Here is an 18,628-nt window from a genome sequence, read left to right as displayed (position 1 = left end):
CCAAGAGAGCTGTTAACGTGTATGCCACATATCCGTCTGGGTATTTTTAACCAACAGTCTGAGAGGATAGGACTGAAGTAGTGAATATATTGAAAGGTCCGTTTCTTCTCCATTAATCAGGGGAGTAAGAAAGAAATTTCATAACTCGTTACCGTTACAGACCAACATATTTGTTTCTGCTGGAAAAAGGGAAAATATCTGGCGCGTGAGTGCAGTGTCCTTTTTTACGGAGAAGAAAAGTGGACAGGGAAGATTAACAATGATGATGTCTAATGCTTTATGGAGTTGCAGACAGCAGTGACATGGACACAAGGAGGGAAAATTATTTACTGGATTAAGACGTGCAAAAAGTTGAACATCAAGTCAGTAAACGGCCACAAAAAAAAAACATGTTTTATGCTCTAATCTTTTGAGTGACGGGAGTGGATTCTCAACTGAAGAATAGAAAACCAGGGAAACGATCAACTAAATCAACGTGAACTTCTTGAAAAGAGTTCCACCCATGCAAACAAGCATAATGGATATTTGTCATAGATTTCGTTTTTTCGTCCATCATTGGATTAGTGATTTGGCTTTAACATAAAACAAATGTATATTCTTCATGTTTTTATTCTTATTATTACTATTATAAATATGGGCATCCAATACTGGACCCTCGTTATGAATCCATCATTCCATCAATTTCTAAAACTCAATTGAAGTTTAACAAATACGAATTTAGACATCAGTGGCTATGTACAACAGATAAGTAAAAGTAAATCAGAAAAGAAAGAAATCTTTAAAATTACAGAAGAAATGTTGAAAGAGAAGCTACAGCTCCAACACTTTTAATACACCTGCATGACTTCACTTGATGACATTACAGACTCCTAGGTCTTTCATAATGACTTTTCTAAGGCAGCACAGTAATCACTATAAATCCTATATCATACTTTGTCAGCGTGTATATAATGCGTGATTTCTAGCCAACTTCCCATACTAAGGCAGGGCACAAATTCACCTGTTTCTTTTCTCTTTTTGATTATTATAGCTTGATACATAAGACCTTTCTCAGTTCACGTTTCATGGGAGGTGAAATAACACAATATAAAACAACAGTATTATTATATTCTTCCAGTTATATGGATTATACGGATACAAATGCTGATTTTTTTTATTAATTAACAGCACATTGAAGCAGTATGTTCCATAGAGGCAAACAAGTGATTTCTTTCACCCTTACAAACCACAGGACAACTTCATAGAAAGATGAAATACACTATGGTTATCTTCAATGGATCATCTTAGGTTACATCCATATCCGACATTATACAAAAACTTCACTACATGTTGACTTCCCAAAATCGGGTGACAGGCGACTCTTGTGACTGGGCATACTCAATATCTATGTACCTCATATTTAGCATTCACATAATTCCTAGTGAGAAAATCACAGATGACACTACCGTCTCCACATACACGCACATACACACACGTACCTACTATTTCTCTCGGTATCGCTCTCCTGTTTTTCTTTCTCTCACTATCTCACACTCATAATAATATTTACCGATTTCTGACAAGAATCAATACACTTACTCTCAAATCGTCTCACACTCATGCATTACACTGAAGGCCAAGAACTATGGTGACGGTAGAGGGATGATGATCACATCAGCCTGGCTTCCTACATAACGGTTTGTCATGGCATCAGCAACTTGTTTAATAAGACCTCTTTTGTTTGTTATCAAACCGAGGAATCATTAACATGCATGCTTTGGGTTGATGACTGCTGATGACAACACATGGTGGTGATGATAACACTGGTGCTGGTGCTACTGCCGGTGCAAAGGCGTCACTGCTACTGTACCTCTGTTGCAATGGTGCAACGTTCTCGCACCAATGGCCCAAGGAAATTTAGGGGTCCTGATAACATTCTTCCTAAAGGGGGACAGTGGCGTTGTACAACAAAACATATCAATAAATAAAAGAATATTTCGTTTTTACTATACAATGCACTTCTCAATCATTAAAACTCTTAATTTGGCTCACTACTCCTATAAAAGGTATTGTGTCCTTTAGTAATTTTACTCTGTAGATATAACTCTTCAGGTATTCAGCTAATCGTTTACACAGCTCTCTACTACACATAATATCTTGTTTGCTGGACGTTGCATCAACACCAGTGTGAAGGAAGGCAGCAACACACTTTTCTTATTGTTTGCCTTGTACATAAATAGCTGTGGTCCAGGTCTCTACTTCAGCTTGTTAACCACACTTACATTGTTTACCTACAAAACTGGACAGAATAAGAAATGGCTTCAGCATGAAACAGGCTGCAATCATAATCAACCTGTTAATACACTATTCCTCCCTGATTGCTTGTTTCCCATACAAGGTGCTAGGTTTCTATAAAGCTTAAAATAGAAGATTGTTTCCTTAGTATAACCATAAAATGTGAGCAAGAATATGACCATCTGTAGGCAAGTCCAATTAGCTGAAGTGACCACATAGAAAGTTTATACGAGGAGGGCCTCAAGGGGGAATATATCAATTGTGACTACAGAACACTGCCAAAAATCAATGGATAGAACACTAAATAACGTACTCCAGTTCTCTCTCTCTCTCTTTTTTTTGAGGATAAGAAGGTAGCAACAGAAGAATCAGTCATAAAAGGGCAGACAATGTGATGGGATCAGTGAGTACAAGGTGCAAAGATACTTCCATATCAAGGTCTTTCACTTTAAGGATGTATGTTTATAAGAAACATTATTCAAAGTACTATATGAAGCTTATAGTCACTTATTACATCACATGTTCTGATGAATAGCTACAGGCATGATAAAAAATATTATTTGAAGAAGGTTGTAGCCTTCCTCATGACATTTATATATTTCTGAAAGGTACTTTGGACTTTGCTTGAAGGACCTCCCAGTAACGAGTCTTCTAGCATAAGTCCCGAGGGACGAGATCGTAGCACAGAGTTTGTAAGGACTGTGAAAGACTCAACAATCCATGCTGTTTTCAAAGGTCATTTTCCTCTAATAACACGGTTCCTGCTTTTCCAACCTTCTACGAGTATGGATTGCCAATATCTTCCAACAATCTGTAGTTATGAGGGTGATGCTTTCATCATGGAGCTGTAACTGCCTCGTAAAGATCCACATGTTCATGACTGGAAAAGTGGTGTGGGTACTCCGTACCCAAGATGGCTCCCCATTCCTGCCTCTCGAAAATGTCTTCAAGCCACGGCACTTTTCTGATCCATCAGCACTGATGCACTTTTAATCTTTTGTCATACATGAATCTGAACATGTAGGAGCTGAAAGTCTTTGCCCTATATACATCGATAACATATCCGTATACACATAGTCTATTTATTTAATTTTATTCCACAGCATTCACAAAGAGTTAAAGGAGGGGGTTTGGGAGGGAGCTGCAGCGCTTGGAGAACAAGATCCCTCTTTTCATAAACATGAGTTTGGGTTCACTGATTCCTCCAACAAGGAATGTCTTGTTTCATTTGTGTTTCACCTATTGTCTTCTTGCCTGTTGTTTGGCACTTTTGGGGGGGGGAGCATTTTCCAACAGATAGATACACTATTTTCTGTTTCTTCACAGCTCCATGTTTGTTTGTTTTTCTTATTGTGTCTATTCCCCCTACCCCATTTCAATTTTCTTCCCACTCTCTCTAATATATTCTCTCTCTCTCTCTCTCTCTCTCTCTCTCTCTCTCTCTCTCTCTCTCTCTCTCTCTCTCTCTCTCTCTCTCTCTCTCTCTCTCTCTCTCTCTCTCAATCTTGTTTCTTAATCATCCCTCCATCACCATGAGAATCATCTCTGCTTGTTGGGCATTAAGCAAATAAAAACTTTTATTATGGTACCTAGGTAAAATTATATTAAAATTAAATAGCTATGTCATTGGATGCCAGTTTGGTACCAACACAGGGACATAATGCCCCCTTTGCACTGGTCACGACTTGCTTCCACCAAACTACACCTAAACTAGTGTCGTCCCAGAGTATGTATACATTAGTACCTCCCAAAGGCGACTAAATACACAGAGGATTAAAAAAAATAAATAAATAAAATAAAAATAAAAGTAATAATAATAATAATAATAACAATAATAATAAAAAATCTGTTGGTCATTTTGCGAATAAAGTGTCGTATCAAAGCACAAAGGTCCATTCACTTTCTTTTTTTTTTTTTTCTTCCTAGTTTTTTTTTTTTTTTTTTTTTTGGTAGATGGAGTGAACGAGCAGCTGAACTCGTCTTACTTGTTAAGTAATCATCACAGAACAAGTGTGACTCAGTCAGTCATTTTGAGCTTTAGCCATTGCTATCATTTTGCAGGTGAAACTTTATGTTCATAAATAAAGGGAGAAAAGAAAAAAAAAATCCTGATAAAAAAGAAAAACAAACAATACGAAAGAGTACAAAAGCAAAAAATGACTGCTCTTATCACACGTAAGTCTAGGCCTTACAAAGGTCCCAGGGAGTAAAGGGGGGAGGGGATTCCATCAATCCTCTCAGGCTTAGCGATTCTCACAGGGAGAATTCCCGTGTTCCCCGTCCCATCACCACCACCACCTCTGCCTTCATCCAGCCATCAAAATTTTGTTCCTTTTCAACCTCAAAATGACTGATTACAATAAATAAAGTACAAATACTTAAAACCATTCCTGCTTGCAGAATGAGAGACCTAATTTTTAGAAAAATCAGATTTGAGTATATCTTTTTATTGCACATATCTCTTTCTACATTTAGTTTAGTGTCTATATGGGTCCAGGGTGCTCAAAGCAATTTATTTGTAGATTCTATATAAACTAATACATTTTCCCAATTGACCCAACACAAGCAGACTATCCTTCAGTCTGCAAGGTGGTGTGCAACATGTAATTGTTGAGGCAAATCCTCCAACCAAGTTTCAGAGCTGGCTGGGGAAAAGGGGGGCAGGAAACAGTAGTAATAAAAATAACAGTAACAATTAAGAAGTTTTCAAAAATCAATTATAATACAATGGAACTAAAATAATTTCACTTGGATAGAGTGACCTCCAAATAAAAACATTTCCACACCATTATTGTCATGTAGCCTCCATCTCAGTGCAGGCGTTATGAAATGCATAAAAAAAAAAGAAAAAGAAAGAAAGAAAGAAAAAAAAAAAAACTAATGGGGTCACAACAAAGTGTCACGTAACAGCAAATAACGCAAGCACGAGGACTGGTTTCCACAATGATACAGGTGGGTAGTCGATTTTTTTTTTCTTTTTTTCTTTTTTCCTAACAGCTGGGAGATGCAGTGCTTCCGGTGGTGATGAGGTAACACTGGAGTGCTTAGTGCTTGTGGGGGTTGGTGGGGTGCCCCCCTATGGGTGGCGGTGCCTGAGGATTGAGGATGCTCTCATTGGACTGCGACTGAGATGCCGGCAGAAGCACCGCAATGGCCTCTCTCTCGGGTGAGCACTGCACCACTGCCAGTCATTTCCCGCGTCCTGCCTTCTTCTTCTTTCGTTTGAAAAAGCAACAGCACCTGAAAGGAGGGCAAATACAAAAAGGAAAAATGTATGGATTAGTGAATGCTCTTTACATGTGGAAAACTATGATTAAGCTTAATATAAAATCTCATGCAATTCACAGAATCACAATTATTTTTTATTCAATCTTCAAATAATATCACCATTGCAACATGCTACAATATACATTGTTGCCTTCAGCAAAAAGAAATCTGAAATCTTACTTTGTTTCATCCGAGGTATCGCCTTCTTGGTGTACGGTGATGGGGGTGTTGGAATGACCTGCTAACGGGTCATCGGGTCCAAGCTCCCCATTAGTCGAACTCACAACCTGCGGCAATAATGCAACAGCTGCTTAAATCATGGATCACACTTAGAGAGCCTACCAACACTCATTCACTCTTCTGACTTGTATCATAAACTATGCTGAGTGAGAAATCCTAATTTCCTCTTTCTCCTAGCCAGGAAATGAATACAGATCTTGATTGAAAAAGCATTACTATAATCCTATTTTTTTTCCCATATATTCATGTGATACTAGATATATATAAAGCAAAACAAATATAAACATTAAACTCTTCCAAGCTACTGTCATAATTTACTTCTCAGGTATATTACACAGCCCTGTAACATATACCATTAGTAATGTTTGCGCAACAATCATTCTCGCTTACATAAAAGCTCACATTCATGTCTACCTTGAGCACTGCACTGACTGTGGGGGTGAATCAGTGACAATCAGGTGATACACATATTCATGTCATTGTGCATGTTTTTTCATGACAAAAAGAAATGACAAAATAAAATATTCATCAAGACTTACTAAAGAAAGTAAAACCAAGTCTAAAAGTAAATGAATCAATCAATGAAATCAATCAAAAAGATTCTGAAACTCCTAAAAGATGATGTATCAGTATGTATACACTGAGCATTGCTGTGGTTTTCCAATATTCACCAACCATTTTTGAGTCCTGTTCAAAATTTTTTTTTGGGTCATGTTCAAATCTTTCTGTGTTAAAGTCTTAATTCTATCTTTATTTCCATGCAACATAAATGAGGGCAATGCACCCTTGTGTTCCTTTATTCAAGATTTATTGTCATTAATTCATACACATACATTCATCCCCCAATAAAATCTAAAGATTTTTAAAATATATTTAAAATCAAGATACATCTATCACAAAGTAATAGATAATATGAAAGTTATCAGTTATCCTTAACCCCTCATTAGTATTGAAAAAAAAAGGAACATTAATGGAAGAGCACTAATATATTTCCTAAAGTTACTGAACACTCTACAAAGGGAAGTATTAATGTTGTATATATAGCCAAACTAACACCATCAAAGACCTGTTGCACAAGTCTACACAAAGCATCCACTGATTTTTTTCTTCTTTTTTTTTTTTTTTTTGTTCTTGTTTAATAACTAGGTGCTGCCAAGGCTCTTGTTAACCATGCAAGGCTGTGGTGCAAGGAAAAAAGAAGCTGTCGGGAGAAGATAAGCCACAGGAACTAAAACCCGGAGGCGCAGGCAATGGTCTCCAGAATGTATATTAAAAAAAAAAAAAGTATCCAACTTGCCACATACTCCCTGCACTGCATTGTTGGCACAGTTGACCCTGCCTATCTCACACACTTTAGGTAGGTTGCAAACTCATTCATCTGCCATTTACTCTGCTGGCTGAATTGTCTCAGTACGACCAGCTTCCTTCTCCCATGCATCACACCTGAGCCCTCTGCTTACTCACTGTGCTTCACACAACTATTTTAGGAGTGTGATGTGAATTCCATGTTCATACATATATCACACAAACAAAGCTTTAATTCATGCAGTAGCTCCATTTTTTATTCTATTTATTAATCTTCATTTATCTATTTTTATAACAGAATCCATTCAGGCAATCTATCTATTATGTATTTCTTTTGTTACCTTACTCAGTTGTGGGAAGCACTTAAATAACTAGCACACTTTTCACAAATATGTAAGAAAGTCAAAAGTGAAGTTCCCTAAAATAGGCTATGTAAATATTATCAGTCACAAAACAAAATGCAGGAAAAAATAAAATTGCAGTTAATGCTATTAAAAGAAAAAGAAAAAAATAAACAAATATGGATGATGCCAGTTATAACTTACAAAATGACCAAATAGCTCAAACACATAGCTCTTTGCAAGCCTGTCAATTCCAACATTCCTCAAACATTACCACTGGAGACGTTCAATCTTCCAGCCTGACTTGTACCACAGGTCACCAAGAAAAAATACAAAAACCACACCACAACCCATGTCCTAGAGACAACTAGACTAAATCTCTGCTTGTGTCAATTGAAGAGAGGCTATAGAGAGAGGGGAAAGGGAGGGGGCAGGGGAGGTTCTGTAGCTGGAAGTGAAAGACTGCAAGCTGGCCGCCACAATGATCTACATCCGCTGTGAAAAGAGCCTACAACCGAGAGAATTGCAGAGCTCGCACTGCCAGTCAAGATAGCCGAGTTGGCTGCTGTGTGAGGGAAACAGGAGGGATGATAAACTGGACAATATCTGCCGCTGAAATAGGGTGCACGGGATCAACAGAAGGCTAAACAATGTAAGTGCAGGTACTTAGCATCGTGTTTGGGAAATGGGACTACCCATAATCTCAGGGGAATTTATATGAACAAACTATGTCTATTTATGGACAGACAATAGCAAGGTTGCATTTACTAGCTAGTGATGGGGAGGATGAGAGAGGAGGGATGGTTGGGTCATTTGAAAACAAAATAATTAACAAAGCTAACTCTTGGAGGAAGGTTCCTCATCTGCCCAGTTAAAAAATATATATAATAATAAATTGAAAAAAAGTGGGATGAGGAAAAAAAGCAGAGTTGGGAAAGCTACTTAGTATTCGTAACAAAATCACATAAGGGGATAAAAGGGAAGGCAAGGGTTGCTAGTCATGCTCTATTGGCTACATAAAGGCCTGATGCTAAGAGTGGGGAAAGAAGGAAAAAATAAAATATGGTAAAACAAATAAAAAAAAGGAGGAAAAAGATGAGCCACATGATCAGCAATTCTGAGGCTGGTTAGACTGCTACCAAGGTAAAATGTTCTCTTTTACCCCCCCACCCCACACACACAAAACAAATAAATAAATAAATAAATAGAAATAAATGAAAAAATAAATAAAATAGATAACTATTAAAAATCATCCAAACCAAACGAAACGGGAATACTGGGGTCACTGGGGGGAAAAACATCAACCTCTTTAGAACTCCTTCGCCAAGTTCACAATAGCTGATCCTGTGGCCAGAAGCAGTATGGAGAGAGAGAGAGGAAGAGAGATCGAGACAGAGACAAAGAGACAGAGGGGGAGGGATTTCAGCAGGCCCGTCGCCAAAAGCGGGATTACCTGGACGGAGCCGTGGCGGTCTGCAGGGGTGAGGTTGCCGCCTAACATGTTGCTTGCCTGCTTGGGGGTTTCGGGCCAGGCTGCATTACCCTTGGTGCCGCCCTGTAACATTGGCCCCGTGGCCTCGTCAGATGCATTCATCATGCGGCAACAACAACCAGCAACATCATCATCACACACACGCCACATGTCCTCACGGTCAAAGGGGATATGAGGGGTCCTCGCATATATTTTTTTTCTATTCTCTTCCCACATAACTAACTGCCTAACTAATTGACTAATCCTGTGACTAAACGAGACCATCAACCTATCGCCATCTGTGTAGTTAGCTGGATAAACAAAGAAATAAAGTCCTAAGCAACATTCTATTTCGATCTTTGTTTCAAACATTCCCATATGATATTAGAACATAAGTAGATATATAATATTACCACTGCTGTTTCAGTGTTACCAGGAATTTCTGGATAGACTTGGCCCTAATAAACTAGCCTTCAAAACAACATTAATGGGGTGAAAAAAGCCAAAAAGTACTATTCTGTACCTCAACATACAATTTGTTAAATGCTGAAATACCATAAGATTATGTCTACTGGTATACAAAAAAGAAAAAATAAAGATGACAAGAATAGAGGAAAATTCTGAAATCAGTACTAAATAGGCAACTCTACGGGGCCAAGATTCCCAAAAACGATCTAATTTGCCAAAAACCCAATCTGAATGATGACTGGGATACTACACTGATCAAACACTATTGACTCTTCGAGAATCTGGCCGTACATTTCTCCTACTGTATGTTATTTTTACAAAACAGCAGGTTAACAGAAGAAGCTGCCCTAGTCTTTTACGCTTATGCAGCACAAGTTACCTGCATTAGCCGTAAGTCCTCTCCTGCCGACTTTTCCTGGTGATATGAAGAGATTGACTGGGGTTTTGCTTTCATTCTGCTTTGAATGCTTTTAAACCATTAATCGACTACAGAATTCCTAAAAGTTGTTACTAAGACTTCTTTTTGATTAGTGAATGCAAGTCATTGTGTAAAACTTTCCCCCCATAATACTAACATGAGACTTAATATCTATAAGCGACGCTTTTCTAAAAGACTGTTTTATTGACATTTTCACAAATCCCTGACATCTGAAAATAACCTACAAGAAAAAAAATGAAAGGGATATAAACTACAGCTATGAATAAACTAATAAATGTGAAGATAAATAACAAAGGTCCAAAGAAGTGTTCCATCACACAATGAGCTACTCATACTCCCAGTAGCTTCAGTACTTTCCTCAACCTAAAACAAATGGTAAAGTTTTTAAAACACAAAAAAGCATGCAATTGTGGATGTGATTATTGATGCATGAAAAAGAATGCTGCATGTTTGCTTACTTCTTTTCTTTTCTTAATAAATTTATCTACTTGATTATAAACAAAAACACTATTCTTAATATGGGTGGAAAAACAGACATCATGTTCGGGCACTACCTCACATACTGGACTGAGCAATGGTAATGACCATCTTATTCTTTTATAGTGACTAGGAATTCCTCAAACAGAATTGTAACTTTGTCCGAGGGCACAGCAGCTACACAGAGTCCTGACTGAACAAACAAGAAAACAAACTTTTTAAAATTTTGGGTGAATTAAAAAAAAATAACCATCATATGCTTATAATCTGTGATCAAAGAAACAGTGAAGACTAGAGGAGTGACTTAAAACGGTGTGAGTGAGATGGACATTAACACTCGTGTCTCTGTGTAGGGGTGCTGAGAAGCCACACCTGGTGCCGTGTCATCATTCCGAGGTCAAACAGGCCTGTTACACTCCTCCCCAGTCTTTCACAGTGCAAGACTCTCAATTAGTACTCTTGGCCTGGTTGATGTGTTCATAAAAAGCAAAGATTTAAAAATTTCTGAAAAAAATATTTTTTTTTTCTTTCTTTTTTAGGATTCAAAAAAATCTGTCTCTAAGTCTGAAGTGCCCAAGGTTGTTGCACTGTAGCTCAAACCGTGAGGAGGTAGTGTCGGAACATACGTGATGTCTGACCAGGGGAGGTCGTGGGGAGGCTTCATCTGCCAGCTGCGTTGGAGTCCAAGGCAGTAGCACCTGCTGGGGAGGGACAGGAGGTGCCTCACCCTCCCTGGCTTCACCTTGCCCATTACCAGGCCCCTGCACATTCTTCACTACTCCTGTCAACTGGAGGGAAAATGTTAAGCCCTATTTAAAAAACAACAAATATTTTTTTGAAGAGGGCCTTTCAGGTGCTTGAGGAAGGGGACACTTTTTGCAGAACCACCTGCTGCGCCTGGCAAGTCAGCCATCGTGTCTTCCACCGACCTGAAAAGGGTGGAGATGAGGACAGAGGGAGAGCCCAAGATTACCTTAATAGCCGTTGGGTGCCTCTCGCGGTTCTCTCTGCTTGGGGAAACAATCACTTCCGTTCCTGTCTGCGTCGAACCAACAGGTGTTGACTGCAAGAACATTCAAGTAAGTCTAAAAACACTCTGCTAAAAAAAAAAAATCCAACATAATGTATCTACATTTATATCTAAGACTTTAGCATTTCAAAATATATCACTATTTCAATGACTGCATCAGTAAAAGAATAGTGGTCCATGACAAATGACTTCACCCTTCATCTTGGCTTACAATATAAGAAACAGGTTAGAATAAATTTAGAATTGGATTATGGCTACAGAATGCCTAAAATACTTTATCTTTACTCTAAGTTTTAATATAATTACAATCCTATTGAAATGGTTGCATACAATCCTTAAAACACATTACTGCAACACGAATCCTGGAAGGGAAACAAAAACCTACACACTATAATACCTGAGGAAATTTGTGCGAGATCATTAGCATCAATATTTCAATAGTTACTCTTCATTTTCTCTGATTCCCATCAAACAGATAGTAGTTGGTAAGGTGATTAAAAATTTAACTCTTGATACATATAGTGCACATATATGTGAACTGTCCTCTATGGTTTTGTTTTTCTTTTATTTTTGTTAAACACATATAAAGGTGCTTTGTTGAGGATTCAGTTACAATGGGCATACCAGACCTTGCCAATATACAACCTTGAATGGGGTAAATTTTCAGAAAGTTTAAATCATTTTACCATCACTATGGCTACTAACCTAATTATAATAATGATGATGATAACAATTAAAATATTAATGATGATGGTAATAGTAATAAAAATAGAGAGAGAGAGAAAAAAAAAGGAATAGGGTAAACAGGTGAAATTATGTGTGCCTAGCAATAGACTCCTTAGTGACTAAACATTTTTGAAAACATCAATGCTTAAAAAAAGCATAATAATAATAATAATAAATAAATAAATAATAAATAAAACAAAACCACAATGGGTAGTGCATGTACCTTGCATTAATAGTTTACAGGAGAGAGAACAAAAAATATATATATATATATTCTCAAAAAAAAAAAAAAAAATGTTTTCAAAGTTAGGCTTTAGGGTACAAGGAGAATAAATAACAATGTAACATTAACATTAAGAGTTATATGTGCACACGGATGGGAAATGCCTTTTCGTTTTATGATATCAATCAATATATAATTAAATTAGTTTAAATTCTTCTAATTTGCATACTAATAGTATTGAAAATATGGACTTGCTTTTGTCCAGTGTGCACATATAACTGAGCAAGGCAAGTGTTGTACTGTGGCCTTCAAGGGTCAATGATGAACTCAGATTTCTAAGTCCCTTTTTAGCACATACCCAAGTATTACATTTGTAACAACAGGGAGGCATAAACCATATCCCCAATTCCTTCATCTAATCATTAAAATAAGCCGATCTGTTCATTCTTTCAAAGTTTCAATGTCTTGCCTCATGAGCTTGTAATAAACATTCAGTAAATGAAAAAAAATAAGATGATAAGGACTGTTATGGTTCAGATACTGATAACTATGATGGACAAGATTAAAAAAGGAAGAAAGATGAAGATAAAGAATAAATAAACAGAAAAAAAATTTTTCTACTATAAAAATCTTTACAAAAAATTACATGCTCAACTCCAGGAACTTGGACTGCACAGAATAACAGAATAAACCTATAACATGTTGTATGACACACTTCTTAAGCATTACATATAATCTGAAATATATATTATCTTTTCTGTGGCACTTTCCTTTCACAATTAACATCTCTTTTACATGTACACTTAAGTGATGAATCTATCATATTGATTGTATTAGCCTACAATACACTATTGCATAAGGAATTATATTAGATATTATGTGTAAATATTTAAACTCCAAAATAATGTGTACCTAATAACCAATATTAATGAACAACTAAACGAATAAGGAGGACTGCAGAGCAACATGAAAATCTTTTTTAGCACTAACTAGAGCAACTCTTGTACTTCAATTATCAAATAAGCTCATCTTTATTATATACTTTTGTTCTATTTTTTCATACAAACAATTTGTAAATATCAACCCTCAAACTGAAGTAAGTGCATTCTTATCCCAAGACTATGCGTTTATTTTATTTCATCTATTCAATTTCATTGGTTTGTTTCTAGTACATAAATCTTAAAATATGGATGAGGAGAGACACAAATATAAAAACATTACTTTTCATTCTTATAATATTACTGTAGTATTTGAATGTGTGATCAAGAAGCACAAGGTGTTTGAATAAATTTCCTAAAGTCAAATCAGCTGTTTCCAACACGTCAGATCATCACTTTACAAAGCAAATTATAGTTTACTGACAAATTATATTTTCCTTTTCAAACTAAAGCATTGGAAATTCTTAGTTATCACAATTTTGTTTATGTGGTGGTCCATACTCCTAAGGAGTATGCACGACCACATAAGGAACCTGGGCTACATTTCTTACATATTTCACTAAATGAAGATTAAGAGAACAATTTAAAAATTCATCTGGGTTTCTGAAGGACAGTGACAATTTGAGGGTTGATTATGCATTGAAGGGGATTTGCTATCGAACGTAATAAAGGATAGTTATGTATAATCAAGCCTATCAAACAGCAACATTATCTTGCTTGTTTCTACAATTGACCGACCTTATCTGATCTTGTCTTAACTCTATCTGAAGGAGCGGCAATTCTCAGTTGTCTCATATTGGCTAAATAATCTGCAGGCTGCATCGTGATTGTTAGAAGTTATATTAGATTATGTATAAACACATTTTGAGGAACTTGTCAATTATTAAATAAAACAAGTGCATCATGACAAGTTCACATGTCCTTACCATGGTTTTTCCTGTCCAGTCAAAATCACCATCCTCGACAAAGCCTTTCCTTTCAAAGAGATCCTGGAAAAGCTTTCGCAGATAGTCGTAGTCTGGGGTCTCAAAGAAATCCAGCCTCCGTACATACCGTAGGTATGTCGCCATTTCTTCTGCAATAAAGATGGAACATAACGTTCAAACTGTTCATCCTAAATTTTTGGAAGCAAGTTTAATATAATATTATCAAAGTGAGATCAATAAAATGAATGCTACAAAATAAAAAAGAAAAAGAAAACAAAAAATTTCAAGTTTCCCTATTCCACCCAGGCTACTACAGCAGAATTCTTACCAGGGTAATTTTCACAGAGGGCCTCAATGGGTGTGGCTCTCTTTGTGTCCCCAATCTTTTGGTAACGTTCCTTGAGGGTGTCGGCCTTGAGTCCCTGCCAGGGGAGGGATCCTCGCAAGAAGTACATGAACATGTGTCCTAGGGCCTCCAGGTCGTCTCTGCGTGACTGTTCCTTGCCCATGTGGGTGTTGATGGACATGTACCGGGCAGTCCCTGTTAGGGACTTGTGCTCTCGGTATGGGATGTGCTTGTTTGTTGTGGGGTCAATGTACTCCTTGGCCAAACCAAAGTCTGTAAGAAAAGCAACTTTTGACTGAGGCAACAATAACAACCAATAAGCCAAAATTAAACATAATACAGCACTATCAAGTCAGTCTACAAGCATTTTCCATGCTTGCCTTATAATTAAACACTGCCTAACACATCAACAAGGAAAAATGATCTAGATGGTCTGCAATCACCAACTTACCTATTATGTGTATTATTCTGTCTTTTTTAGTAGAGCTTCTCCCTATGAGAAAATTTTCAGGTTTCACGTCTCGATATATTAATCTTCTAGAATGTACATATTCTATCCTATGGAGCTGAAAAAGAAGATAATATTTTAGTAATCCTTATATTTCACTGTTACATCATTTTTGAATCTCACTGACATTGTTAAAATGGTAAATACCACCTAAATTTCATACAATACAAATATCAATCTAAAACAATTCTCCACTAATTCTCAATCCTTATAAAACAATCAAACAATCATAGCAGACACTGAAAATGATTCATCAAACCTGAAAGACCAAGAATACAGCAATACACAGCCCAGCATTAGGCGACACAAACCAACAACATTAAATGCTACAAGTTTGTTCCACTAACATTAAACTGGACTACACTGCAAGTTCAAGAAACCATTCCTCCTCCTCCTCCTCCTCCAAGCACAAAAATAAACATGTGACACTTACTAATTGTATGGCTATTAATAAGACTGTCTTGAGTGTGAAACGTCTGCCACACATGTCGAAGAGGTCTTCCAGGCTGGGGCCCAAGAGCTCCATGACCAAGGCATTGTACTTCCCACACACACCAAAGTAGTAGATCTTGGGGATACCTTCCACTGAAAGGAGAGAGAGAGCTTGGTTAGGTTTCATTACCAACTTGAAGCATTTTTCTCTTCTTTTGAACATCTGTTACAAACCTGGAAACATTAAACAAATATTCTGAAAAGAATGAGCAAGGTACTGAAATCAATTCAACATGGAAAAAAGAGAAAAGACAAAGGTAGCAGGTATTCAAAAGAAGGATGAACATGATAAATGGTGAAATAACAAGACTGAATAAAAAAAAACTGCAATATACTTACAAGATATAGTAATTATAGTTACACAGTGTAACAGTGAATCTACCAACTGGTCAAAGTGAATAAGCAGTTCAACAGACCATCTGTGGCATCAAATTCATATGGAAGTAATAACCAAGGAATGTGAGAGGGAGAGAGAGGAGAGAGAGAGATGGGGTGGAGAGAGAGAGAGAGGAGGGTGGAGAGGGGGAGAGAGAGAGGAGGAGAGGAGAGAGATGAGAGAGAGAGAGAGAGAGAGGGAGAGAGAGAGAGAGGAGAGGAGGGAGAGAGAGGGAGGGAGGGAGGGGGGAGGGGAGGGGAGGGAGGGAGGGAGGGGGGGGAGGGGAGGGAGGGAGGGAGAGAAAGAGGGAGGGGGGGAGAGAGAGAGAGAGAGAGAGAGAGAGAGAGAGAGAGAGAGAGAGAGAGAGAGAGAGAGAGAGAGAGAGGAGAGAGAGAGAGAGAGAGAGAGAGAGAGAGAGAGAGAGAGAGAAACACTGATAGTGCTAATTTACGTAGCATCAGTGCAGCCTTGCATAAGCCCACGATAGTGTGTAAGCATTCCCCCAATCTGGCTCTGGCTTACCTCCTGTTACCATCAGAGAGCCAAATGGCAAACAGAGGTTTATGTTCAATTTGGGCAGTGACATTATTGTGGTCTCCTTTAGGAATAAAAGTAATATTAGAGCTGAACCCAACAAGTATTAAAGGACAAATTACAGTCACATTCCCCAAAAGTATGACCCTATGAATATTCACACACAACTTGTGCTGGCTAGAAGCCATCAGTATTATTGATTATGGTGTAAACATATTCAATATCTACAAAATAGTCAGTGTTCATTTATCAGAAATGGGAAGGAAGTGCACAGGGAGTGGGAAGGAAGGAAGGAAGGAAGGAAGGAAGGAAGGAAGGAAGGAAGCAAGCAAGGATGGAAGCAGGCAAGGAAGGATAAGCGTGTGTGAGAGAAAGAGTAAGTGGTGAGTGTGAGTGAGTGAGTGAGTGAGTGAGAGAGAGAGAGAGAGAGAGAGAGAGAGAGAGAGAGAGAGAGAGAGAGAGAGAGAGAGAGGGAAGAGGGCGAGTGAGTGTGTAAGCTAGTGAGAGTGAAGAGTGTTGGTGGTGTGAGCATGTGCAATTATCGTAAAAGTTGAATACTTCATATTAATGCCAGTTGCGGCAAAGGAAGGAGGTCAAAAACAGTGACCTGAATCCCCAAGTGAAGTAGCGACTTCAAGTGCGGCCGAAAACTTGATGAAGAAACGATCCTCCTCTCCCCCTTGCCCTCCCCACCACCTCCTCCACCCAACAAAAGCCCGTCGCGTTCGCCGCCCTCGCGCCCCCTCCTCTGGCGCCAGATAGAACCGGCGATAGAAATACCCTCAATTCGTGGCAAAAGGAGAGTGTCATGAGCTTATTTGATAACTCAAGTCGAGTTGCTCCCGCCCCCGCCCTCCGAACCTCGGCTCATCGCGATCAAAATCCGTGAGAAGGCACAGTAACCATGACAACGGATGACGTCACTGTTCCAGCTGAGGTGACGTCACGCGATGGCGCGATTCCCGTTGCTGGGAAAGCATTGCAGCCGCCTTTTCCTCTAATGAATATTATCAATGTCTTTTCGTCAGTTACATTCTTGAATTCTTTTATGGCAACCAATACTTTTAAAAAGGTTAAAAGGGTTTACCATTACAAAACAAGAAAAAAAAGCTACATGCACACAGCCGCCATTCCTCTCAACACCGGACGCCAGACAGACAAGCACAAGACATTTATAAAAACAACAGTAATAATAATAATAAAAAAAAAAATCGCCAAGCGCATAGTAGGAACGCCTCCCTCCGTTTCACACATGGGCCCGGGAAGCCAGTTCGCATCCACGGATTTACGAGGGACCCCGCCAGTTCCTTCAAGAAAAAAGAAAAGAAAAGAAAAAAAAAAGGCTCGCATTCCGAACCTGCGGATGGTGGCAACTGCGAACCCCGCCCGCCCAGGCACCCGGCTCCGGAGTGCGGCCAGTGCGGAGCGGACGCCACTCACACACTCACGCCGCACGCTCGCCCCGTCCCGTCCCCCTCCTATTGTCCTTGCTACTGCGGACGCCCCTGGCTCCGTCTGCCCTCGCCTCGGACTCCGCGCCAGCCCTCATGGCTCTTGCATTGTGGCTCTTTCTGTGCCCATAAACTACTATCAGTCCTAACCAACCAGCCAATAAAACCGGCTTCCAGCACGCTGCGCTCTCTTATGTGCTCCTCTTTTCCCCTCCGTGCCCGCTACGACCACCGGCTCCAATACAGCAGGACCAACAAACGACCTCCTCCACGACTCCATATTGTTCCCAATAGTGCAGCCACGACCTCGCCGCACTCTACTCCCGGGAGCGAGTCAATGAGTGGTGTGGTGGTGTGTGTGTGTTGTGGTGTGTGTGTGTATGGTGGTGTGGTGTTGTGTTGTGTGTGTGTGTGTGTGTGTGTGTGTGTGTGTGTGTGTGTCCGCTGACCATATTAAAATCGCCTGTTAGGTGAATGCGCGAGAGACTAAGAAACGTGACTGCAAGCACAGACCTGCCGTGCTCATTGCCCCCACAGAGGTATATGGAAGAGAGAAAGAAGGGGAAGGGGAAGGGGCAAGGAAATGAAAGGAAGAAAGGAAGAAAGGGGGAGGGTGGTGAGGGAGGGAGGAGGGGGGGGGGGGAGTAGGAGAGAGAGGAGAAGGGAGGAGGGAAGAGGAGAGGAGAGGAAAGAGGAGAAAGGAGGGAGAGGGGAAGGGAGGGAGTATGGGGAAGAGAGAGAGAGAGAGAGAGAGAAGAGAGAAAAGAGGAGAGAGAGAGAGGAGAGAGAGGAGGAG

The 18,628-nt window shown here is 39.1% G+C and overlaps 1 protein-coding gene across 1 annotated transcript; it reads right to left on the bottom strand.

Annotated features, from left to right (window-relative positions):
- Window positions 1–593: 593 nt before the first annotated feature.
- LOC119597927 (casein kinase I-like) lies at window positions 594–17,930 on the bottom strand. Its single transcript, XM_037947597.1, has 11 exons — window positions 17,830–17,930; window positions 16,370–16,471; window positions 15,833–15,890; window positions 15,413–15,634; window positions 14,923–15,037; window positions 14,454–14,744; window positions 14,126–14,274; window positions 11,256–11,345; window positions 8,881–8,982; window positions 5,722–5,828; window positions 594–5,514 (listed from the first exon to the last, which is right to left on the bottom strand). The coding sequence occupies exons 1-11, from the start codon at window positions 17,928–17,930 to the stop codon at window positions 5,463–5,465; spliced, it is 1,389 nt and encodes a 462-aa protein (XP_037803525.1). The 3' UTR covers window positions 594–5,462.
- Window positions 17,931–18,628: the final 698 nt, after the last annotated feature.

The sequence above is a fragment of the Penaeus monodon genome, chromosome 3 (genome assembly GCF_015228065.2).
Source record: "Penaeus monodon isolate SGIC_2016 chromosome 3, NSTDA_Pmon_1, whole genome shotgun sequence".
NCBI classification, from domain to species: Eukaryota; Metazoa; Arthropoda; class Malacostraca; order Decapoda; family Penaeidae; genus Penaeus; species Penaeus monodon.
The sequence above is the reverse complement of the archived record's forward strand: the minus strand, read 5'-3'. Positions and strand labels throughout refer to the sequence as shown.